Source organism: Callionymus lyra, chromosome 4, assembly GCF_982586985.1.
Source record: "Callionymus lyra chromosome 4, fCalLyr1.hap1.1, whole genome shotgun sequence".
Taxonomy (NCBI): Eukaryota; Metazoa; Chordata; class Actinopteri; order Syngnathiformes; family Callionymidae; genus Callionymus; species Callionymus lyra.
In genome coordinates, this window is record NC_141821.1 from 9870279 (window position 1) to 9880736 (window position 10458).

At 41.1% G+C, this 10458-nt stretch overlaps 1 protein-coding gene across 2 annotated transcripts in view; it reads left to right on the forward strand.

Annotated features, from left to right (window-relative positions):
• Nucleotides 1–8859, forward strand: part of dock11 (dedicator of cytokinesis 11) — a 59457-nt gene extending 50598 nt beyond the window's left edge. For both annotated transcript variants that reach the window (XM_087788670.1, XM_087788671.1), the window contains 7 exons: nt 395–508; nt 1333–1479; nt 2106–2316; nt 2390–2580; nt 3459–3559; nt 3643–3781; nt 8339–8859. In XM_087788670.1, coding sequence (XP_087644796.1) covers nt 395–508; nt 1333–1479; nt 2106–2316; nt 2390–2580; nt 3459–3559; nt 3643–3781; nt 8339–8428 — 993 coding nt within the window. In that variant the 3' untranslated portion in view covers nt 8429–8859. The remainder of the gene's footprint in view (nt 1–394; nt 509–1332; nt 1480–2105; nt 2317–2389; nt 2581–3458; nt 3560–3642; nt 3782–8338) is intronic.
• The last annotated feature ends 1599 nt before the right edge of the window (nt 8860–10458 follow it).

Here is a 10458-nt window from a genome sequence, read left to right on the forward strand (position 1 = left end):
CTTACAGTGTACTGTAAAGAGGTGCACTTTTCAGTGGGCGGGGATTAAACACATTTTTATTATGTAAATATATTTATTAAAAGAAGGTTTTGTACAAACACACACTGATGATACAATAGAGTCCAACATCGATTTAAAACACACTTAGATCAACACATTAGTTGAACTTTAAAGACTATAAATGAACAAAGAACAAATAAAAAGAATGGCTAAACTGTCGCATGTATTAATGTTTTCCATTTTGCTTTCTCTCAGATCTAACTTATGTTACCGTTCTCCATGTGTTTCTACTCTCTCTATCTCATCCTCTCGCTCCTTTGTTCGTTTGTCTTTTCCGTGTTCTGTTGGCAAACAAACGTGTCAATCATCGTAACGTGAAATGTGTTTTCTCCAGAAACTGAGTCGCCTCTACGACACGCTGCACCGGGCTTACAACAAGATCATGGAGGTGATCCAGTCGCGCCGCAGACTCCTGGGCACCTTCTTCAGGGTGGCTTTTTATGGACAGGTCAGTTGTCCAGAAGAAACCATCTCTTAAAATGAACTTCAGTCAAAGCCAAGTTTGTTTAGTCTGGTCTGTCCCAGAGGAATTCTCCAAAGGCATCAATAAAGTTCTATATATATTAGAGACATGTTTTTATAAAGACATCTGGATGTTGATTTTATTGACCATACAAACCATGTTAAGGTATTAATATAGAATATAGAAAATATAATGTCTCTTGTTTTTAATCGTTCGCAGACTTTACTGAGACTAAAGGATCAACATTAATTTGCTCACTTTCTGTTTCCTTGAAGAGTAAAGCCCTATTCGCACGGGATAAGTATTACTTGGGGACCTCTGTGTTTGGTGAATGTTTGTTTTTTACGCATAGGTGTCCATGCCAGATATGGGGGTTGTACTAATTAATAAGACCACTTGTCAAAATTGCCCCCGCAGCCTCCATTCTTGTATACCAGAAGCATTGAGATACAGGTGTAAAAGGCGCTCAATTACTGAAAGACACACCTGCGCGATCACAAACACAGACTTTCTCCGCAATTATTCCAAACTGCCAGAGGTCTCCAGGTAATACTTGTCCCGTGTGACTCGGACTAAAGACCTGTTTTGGCATGTGTCGGTCCTTTTGATTAAAAGAATGAGTCATCCAACGAAACTGTGAACAACAAGGCTTGATGATAGTCCTTTCAGTTTGAGATTAAATCAATCATGTAAACTATTAGAGTCAAGGGCAACTAACTCATTAACCAAAGCGTTGAACTGACTATATTACTATTATTACTCTCCACATTTTACTTGTCGTAACTTTCTCACCTGTTGTTCTCCTGCAGGGTTTTTTCGAGGAAGAGGATGGCAAAGAATACATCTACAAGGAGCCAAAACTCACCACGCTAGCAGAAATCTCTCAGCGGCTCATGGCGCTGTACGGAGACAAGTTCGGACCAGAGAACGTCAAGATCATCCAGGACTCTAACAAGGTGTGGCCCGGTTTCCATCGTGTTGCTGCTTTGGTCCGACAAGTTTTCCGTTTTTTCCTCTATTTTTTTAAGGTGTCAAACTCAAATAATTGTATTCTACACTTTTTATGTTGGTTAAAGGTTAAATTGTTATATTCTTTCAAACATTTCTGGTATTTTTTTACTCAAAGTTTAATCTCAATAATTCAAAAATATATGTTTAATTTAATTAAAGAAAGGCTACAAATTAAGATTTTATTAGAATATAAAACTGTGTAAAATTCTATTAATTTATTATGAAAATAAAATCCATTTCTGAATTAAATTTGATTTAAAAACAAAAAAAGGTTTTCAACCTTTTAGTATAGAAGCTTTTTTAATATTAAAAACAAACGATTAAATCTTAAAAAACCTTTGAATAAATACCTTTAAAATGTTGAATTCAATAATATTCTGATGTCACTGATATACTTTCACACCACAATAGAATCACGCACGCAGGTTGAAATGAAGAACAACATTTCCCTAATTTTGTTAAGGAATAATTGAATCTTGATAAAGATGTTCCTACGAGATGAAAGGACCGACATGATTCGATAAACGCGATAATAAGTACCGACTACTGGGCATCTGTCGTCTTTCTGCAGGTGAACCCGAAGGACCTGGACTCCAAGTTCGCCTACGTCCAGGTGACGTTCGTCAAAGCGTTCTTTGAAGAGAAGGAGGCCCCGGAGAAGAAGACGGACTTCGAGAAGAATCACAACATCAACCGCTTCGTGTTCGAGAGCCCGTTCACGCTGTCGGGGAAGAAGCACGGCGGCGTGGAGGAGCAGTGCAAGAGGAGGGTCGTCCTCACCGGTGAGGAAAAAAAACCACCGACACGTTTCAGCTTCACGCCATTTCCTGACGCTGACCCTCCCTCTCCGCTCAGCCGCCCAGACCTTCCCTTACGTGAAGAAGCGCGTGGAGGTGGTGGCGGAGAAGCACGCCGAGCTCAAGCCGGTGGACGTGGCCATCGACGAGATGAAGGCGCGCACGGCCGAGCTCGCCAAACTCTGCTCCTGCCAGGAGGTGGACATGATCCAACTGCAGCTCAAATTGCAGGGCTGTGTGTCTGTGCAGGTGACGACGAGCAACTGACGTTTAACTGATCCTGCAACATATTCAGAGATGAAATCTGAAGTGAATCATTGTCACAACAACCTCAGGACTCTTAACAGTCAAGTTTGATGACTTCATGTTGATTTAGCGCCGATCTTTAGCTCTTATATGTCATGTTGTTGCTGACACACGCCATACACACGGCTTGTTTTCACACGCACACACATTTTTAAAATATGAGTATTAAAGAAATAAATCATTAGTTATTAATTGGAATGTTACATTAGTTTAGTTTTAATGGAATACAAATCATTTTAATTAATAATTATTATTTTTTTATAGTTTGATATTATAATTCCAAATAAATACATTTAGAAATTACATTTTAAATTTCAACACATTTTGGTATAATAGTGACAACAGACAATACAAACGGTATCAAGCTAGTTCAATCAGTCACATGATCGTTGATGCTCGCGCATGATTGGCTGAAGGCTCGATCAAACCGCTCGGTTCTCGTCTCGGTGTTGTATGGTGGCTAAAATATTTACATTCAAATTTCATTTTTGAATTATTGGAATTCGATTGTAAAACAATACATGTATTCATCTTGTAAATATTCAAACTTTAATTATATATATTTTTTTAAAACAAAACAATTCAACCTTTCAATACAGAAATTCAATTATTAAAAGCATTAAACATTAAATGCTTAAAAAAAAGTTAAAACATTATAATATTCAAAGTTTCGACATTTGAAATGTTGAATCCATCAATATTGTGATGTCACTGATACACTTTAATGTTTTATCACCTCCAGTGTTTGCTGTTAATATCATTGTGTACATGGGTTTAATGTCGCCCCAGGATCATGATTGACAGATGTGCTTGTATTGAAGGTCAACGCTGGTCCGATGGCCTACGCCAGAGCCTTCCTGGACGACAAGAAGTCCAGCCACTACAACAACAAGAAGGTGAAAGACCTGAGAGACATTTTCAGGTACGCTTTTACATAATCTTCATAATGAAGAAGCCACAAACGGCCCACTGAGGCGGTCGTAATCGTATGGCGCTGTTCTTCAGGCGCTTCGTGCAGGCCTGCAGCATGGCTCTGGACATCAACGAGCGCCTCATCAAGGAAGACCAGTTCGAGTACCATGAAGGCCTCAAGTCCAACTTCAAGGAAATGGTGAAGGAGTTATCAGAGATCATCCATGAGCAGGTGAGATCTGACTCATTTACTCTGAAAGTCAGCTTAAAGTTACATGCGTTAACATTTGTGATTATTAAACATCCATGACTCGTGTTGATGTTACTTTAATGATGCTCTTCACTGCGTTACTTTGACTGCACGACGGTGGCTCAGAGACAAACGGCCTCTGCTATGTCCATAAATGCAATTCAAGCATTCTTGAGTGATGAAGAAGTAAAGCAGGACATCGCAATTACACTAGGGGGAGCCAAAAACAAAAAGTTCAATTTTAAATAGTGTTTTTTTACACTCATTGGCACATTAAGCCTGGTGCCGCTTCGTAGTATAATTCAGGAGCCTCACAGAGTAATACTACGGAGCCTCGCAGAGTAATACTATGGAGCCTTGCTGAGTAATACTACGCAGCTTGGCAGAGAAACACAACAGAGCCTTGCAGAGTAATACTACGGAGCCTTGCTGAGTAATACTACGCAGCTTGGCAGAGAAACACAACAGAGCCTTGCAGAGTAATACCCCGGAGCCTCGCAGAGTAATACTACGAAGCTTTGCTGATTGATACAACGGAGCTTTGCTGAGTAATACTACAGAGCCTCGCAGAGTAATACTACGCAGCCTGACAGAGAAATACACCAGAGCCTTGCAGAGTAATACTACGGAGCCTTGCAGAGTAGTACTACGGAGCCTTGCAGACTAATACTATGGAGCCTTTCAGAGTAATAGGTAGGTAGGTAGGTAGGTAGGTAGGTAGAACTTTATTAATACTACGGAGACTGGCAGAGTAATACTATGGAGCCTTCCTGAGTAATACTATGAAGCCTTGCTGCGTAATACTAAGCAGCCTTGCAGAGAAACACAACAGGGCCTTGCAGAGTATTACTACGGAGCCTCGCAGAGTAATACTAGTGAAGCCTTGCAGAGTAATACTACGGAGCATTGCAGAGTAATACTGCGGAGCATTGCAGAGTATTACTACGGAGCTTTGCAGAGTAATGCTATGGAGCCTTGTAGAGTAATACTACTGAAGCCTTGCAGAGTAATACTACGGAGAATTGCAGAGTAATACTACGGAGCATTGCAGAGTAATACTACGAAGCTTTGCTGATTGATACTACGGAGCTTTGCTGAGTAATACTACAGAGCCTCGCAGAGTAATACTACGCAGCCTGACAGAGAAACACAACAGAGCCTTGCAGAGTAGTACTACGGAGCCTTGCAGACTAATACTATGGCGCCTTTCAGAGTAATAGGTAGGTAGGTAGGTAGGTAGAACTTTATTAATACTATGGAGCCTGGCAGAGTAATACTATGGAGCCTTCCTGAGTAATACTATGAAGCCTTGCTGCGTAATACTAAGCAGCCTTGCAGAGAAACACAACAGGGTCTCGCAGAGTAATACTACTGAAGCCTTGCAGAGTAATACTACGGAGCATTGCAAAGTAATACTACGGAGCATTGCAGAGTATTACTACGGAGCTTTGCAGAGTAATGCTATGGAGCCTTGCAGAGCAATACTATGGAGCCTTACAAAGTAATACTACGGAGCTTTGTTGAGTAATACTAGGTAGTCTCGTGGAGTAATACTACGAAGCCTCTGAATATTAAACCTATTTTCGTCAATTCCTGCAAACTAAATGTCCAATAATATTTTAACAAAAATACTTTCCAACACCAAACATTAAATCCTTCTGTATTTTATTTTTTGCTTATGATATTTCATTATGAACCAGTATTTTACTTGATTGACAGGTGAACAAACAACTCCACGAACTCTGGTAACTGTAGAAACTACAGCAACACAAACGGGAAAGTTCATCACTTTAGGATCAACATTCAAGGGGGGGGTTATTTCCTGTTTACTTGTTTGCGCGACCTTCTCACAGATGACGAGCTACACACATCGCTGTGACACGACAGAGGCTTGAATAGGAATTTTAAAAAGGCATTCCTTCATATCGTCCCGACGGGTTTCCTCTTGCAGTGTGTTGCTTAACCACGACACGTTGTCACTAACTGCTGACTTTCTCTCTCTTCCTGCCGACCTGTAGCTTTGAGGAATGTCACGTAAGTATCAGATGTCAATCAAACGCGTGTTCAAGCTTTTCATATTTTAGGATCATTATTTGCTTTTGTTTAAAAACACAGCCAGACGTTCAATATAATAACAGTGTGAATAAAGTATCTAGTGTAAAGACATTTGATAGAAAGGTAATTAAAATGTTTTCACCGTCGTGATGACAGTAGCTGCCACTCAAATTATTTATTTTTATATGTCTGTTTACACCTTTCAAGCCATTAAAATAAAATGAGACGCGTCAAAGATATCCTGTAGGTTTAAAACGAAACAAGTTAGGCTTGGTTCTAGTTCACATCAACCGACCAACAACATTTGAACAAGTTTTCTGTAATGATGAGTTGAACTTTCTTCTTCTGAGAAACTAGTACAAACTCAAATGAGAACTAAAGATGGAGGAGTAATGAATTGCAGTTACACTGTCCTGACACAGGGGGAGCCAGTAACAACGTTTAAGAACCCAAGTTGTGTCGCTTTAACTGAGATGACGGAGCCAGAAAAGTGTCTTGATAGAATGGTAAAACTTGAAAGAAAGATAAGATATGAAATAAGATTATGAAATTATAAGTTATCATACAATGTATTATTTCATTTTATTAAATTAACAACTCGTAAATAACTTTGGAGAAAACATTTGAATATTATATGAAAACTTGTTTTTCTTCATATTTACTTGCACAACAACAAAAGAAGAAGAAGAGATGTATTTAGAGTGAAACTTCTAATAAATTAAATCATTATTTCGCTGTGACAAGATCGGTTTATAGTTTATTTTTATGTCGTTGTAAACGTTGAGAATCAAGCCAAAGGTTCAAGTAGATGTCTTATCTTTCATGAAAGTATAAGGCATACTTCCTGTCACAGTTTGTTAAACATTTACTGTACTTTGGCCCGAAATCATCAGCCTTTGTGTGATTGATTGAGTTTGACAGCTGTCGTGTATCAGCAAGAATCTAGCGATACAGTATAAGGTTAGATAATGATCCTATTAAGCTTGTTGTGCTTGTTTTGTGTCTTTTCATCTTTTATTCTCTACTTCCACCACAACACATTCCTGCGTTGTTTAAAACACTGGCAATACAGGTTTCTGATTGTGATTGTGATGCTCACTGAATTGAAACAGAGAAATCTATTTTACCATTTATTTAAATGGTTTATATTTCAATAAAGTGTGTTTCAAATTAAAAAATAAAATAATAAATTTAGACTTCCGGCCTCTACATGGCAACAGTCATTACGTCCTCCGCAGCCTAAGGAACAATGATGTCCCGGCAATGACTGAGGACGAGAGGATACAGGGACTCCAGCATCTTTTAAAGCTGATGTTTGGACATGTTTTGGTTTGAAAACAAATGAAAAAAGTTACGACTTCCTCAAGAGTCATGTGGTCTGTAAATTCTGCAACAAGTACTTGACAATGCTACTAGTCCATATCGTTGTTCTACAGTAAATTCAATTCAATTCAATTCAATTTTATTTAAAGTGTCTTATCATAACAAAGTTATCTCAAGACACTATACAGTTGAAATAAGACTACAGTTGATTAAGGAAAAATAGATCCCAGCAATTCAACAAAGAGCAAGAAACAAAACACTGTACAGTGAGCAACGGCGAGGAAAAACTTCCTTTTAGAAGGCAGAAACCTCGAGCGGAACCAGACTCATTGTTGACGGCCTGCCGCTTTGACCGGCTGGGAGGAAGGATGGGGGGGTAGACAGATGGATAAGGAGAGGAGTGAGGGAGGATATAGTGAGAGAAAAGAGTGTAGGAGCAGTACTATGCTGTATTATAGAGAATCGTTGCCCCTGTATCGGGGTACGCATGGTATAGCCAGATTCTTGCGGCTACACCATCCTCTTTTCTTTTTTTTACACAGTTTTACTTTTCAATCCATATGTTTATAAAGCGAAAAACTCATGACTGAGTTTCTATATTCAGATGACTGAGGATGAGAGGATATAGTGGACTCCAGCAGATGTTTGGACATATTTCGGTTTTAAAGCAGCTACGACTTCGTCAAGAGTCATGTGGTCTTTAAATTCTACAACACCAGAGTCAAGTACTCAACAATACTACACATATATATTTGTTACTACACTATCACAAGACCAGAGTACCAAGTACTGGACAATACTCCACATATATACCTGTTACTACACTATCACAACACCAGAGTCAAGTACTCGACAATACTACAAGTATATCCTTGTTACTACAGCATCACTATATATCTCTCTGTATCGTGATGCGTATTGTATCGCCGGATCTTTACCAATACACACCCCTATTGGTTCTGATAATGACGATTAGTAAAAGCTACACACATATTGTAGAGAGAAATAAAGGTTTGTCAGAAACATTTTTTTGTTTATTTTGTCGGTCACTTTTATGTGTAACTTAAAAGTTCATCAGTTTTTTTATTTGTTTGTTCCCACACTGGTCACCAGCGGAGCTTGGGAAGTGACTCAGTGTGTGTGTGTTTCCTCTCCCTCTAGATCTACCAGGAGGACATGATGCGTTCACTGTTGCAAAACTCCCTGCATGTGTTCCGGGCCATCAGCGGCACGTCCACAGAACTGGGTTAACCTCGTTCAACTTCTGCCTCCAGAAAAGATGTTTTCACTGTGGACGAGGAACAGTAAAAACACCTTTTTCTTATCGGCCCGATCACTCTTCAAGGCGTGACGATTGAATGATAACCAGAGTTCTATTTGAGGGCGTGTCGTTCTTGTCAACCGTGACCATTTTAAAAGGAACATTATGTGAGCTGAACATAGCTGAACAATAATTCTATTTACGACGTGCCTTTGAGCTCAGGATCTTCCTCAAACCAGTTCTTCCATAAGTGCTGCACTGAAGTTGGTGTAAATAGTTTGTTTTCAGGCTGTAAATGTATTTATATCGAACCAGACCAAGAGTTTTTTTTTTTTTTTACGTACACAACAGTGTTACTGCTTCTTAATCTTACTTTCTTCAAATGTTCTTTTCTTGCCGAATAAAATCTATGGAATATCAAGAGTTTGTTATTTTATTTAGAGATTCTCTTTTTCACAAAAGCATCCGACTGGACTGGAGTCTCCGTGACTCCTCCTCCCCTTGGTTCCCTGGACCACAGCTCCTGATGGGTCTCCGCTGTCCTGTCTTTCCTGCAAAATGTTCTGGAAAAACGATTGTGGCGACTCTGAGAGTGTTCGCATCAGCCATAGCAACAAGGCACGTCGGGTGGTTCGGCACGTACCCACCCTCTGATGGTGCGTTTCCTAAGGGTGGGGTCTACAGGCTTCGACCTCCTGTGAGACCTTCCAGCCCTCAGCTGCAGCCTCTTGACCAAGTCCCACTGGGCGTTTTGTTTTTTGAGATCTCGCTCCTTCTGGTGCTGACATCCACAAAGAGAGCGAGCGAGCTTTGTGCTCTCAGCATTAGTCCGGCTGACAACACCGTGGCTGGAAGCTTGACGTCATGTGACGTCAGCAGGCGCTGTTGTGTCCCTCCTGAGGTTAACGGCAGCAACTCACCGGCGGTGCGGCTGGGCTTGCTGCAAATGAGTGACATTTTGTCATTTAAGTGTTCATTCCTTCTGGTCCTGAAGTCCAGTAAGAGAGCGAGTGAGCTTTGTGTTCTCTCCATTGGCCCCGAGTGTCTTTCCTTTGGAGTCCAGCAGTCATCAGTGTCATTGCGTCCGAACCCAGCGTTCCGTCTGAAGGTTCTCAACTCTTCCTTCCGGGCGACAACTCTCACGCTGCATGCCTTCCAACCGCCGCCCCACTTGGAACCCGGGTCAAGATCGCCTTCACCTGTTGTCCTGTGAGGGTTTTGTTTTGCGGCGCCTGGCCTCATTCGGCCGCTCTGACACGGTAGATGTTGGCTGTTCTCCCCTCAGAGGTCTCTCGTTGGATGGGATCGGCCAGTATCCAGGCCTACCAGGCAGCGGGTGGATCTGCTCCTAGCATGTTAGGGGCACATTCACTGACTCCTTTAAGAAACATCTTAAGACGTTTCTATTTGTTCAGGCTTTTCCTTGAATTTCTCGAACTCCTGTGTTGTTCTCAGTGTTGTCTTGATCTTTGAAGTATGTACTGTTTTGAGTATTGTTTTGATTGTTAAAGCGCTTTGTGACCCTGGTCTCGAAAAGCGCTATATAAATAAATATTACTTACTTACTTACTTACTTACATTCCACCCTTGGTGTGGCAGCTTCAGTGGCTCTTTCGCGGGGTGTTGCAGCAGAAGACATCTGCTCAGTCGCTTCTTGGGCGTCCACCTCAACCTTCGCTAGAGCCTATCTCCTCAACGTGGCAACAGGATCAGTAGCTCATACTCTTTTTGAGCCATTCCATTCTCCCGAGGCTCGCAGCTCCAGTGGATTTGGATCCTGGGCCAGCGGGGTCCTAGTGATGCTGCTGTCAGGAGCGACGTCCAGCTGGGGGTACATTGATCCCCTCGGGCTTCGCCTTTGACTTAAACCAATAGCAAAGCGGTTAGAGGGCGAGCACCAAATGAAGTAGAACCCCTGAGTTATGATCATAATCTCAATCTTCCCTCTAACCTCGTCGGCCAGCAGTCGCCTTTCTCGCTGAGTTTTAAGTTGGAGGAAGAGCGGCGGGTATTTCCCACC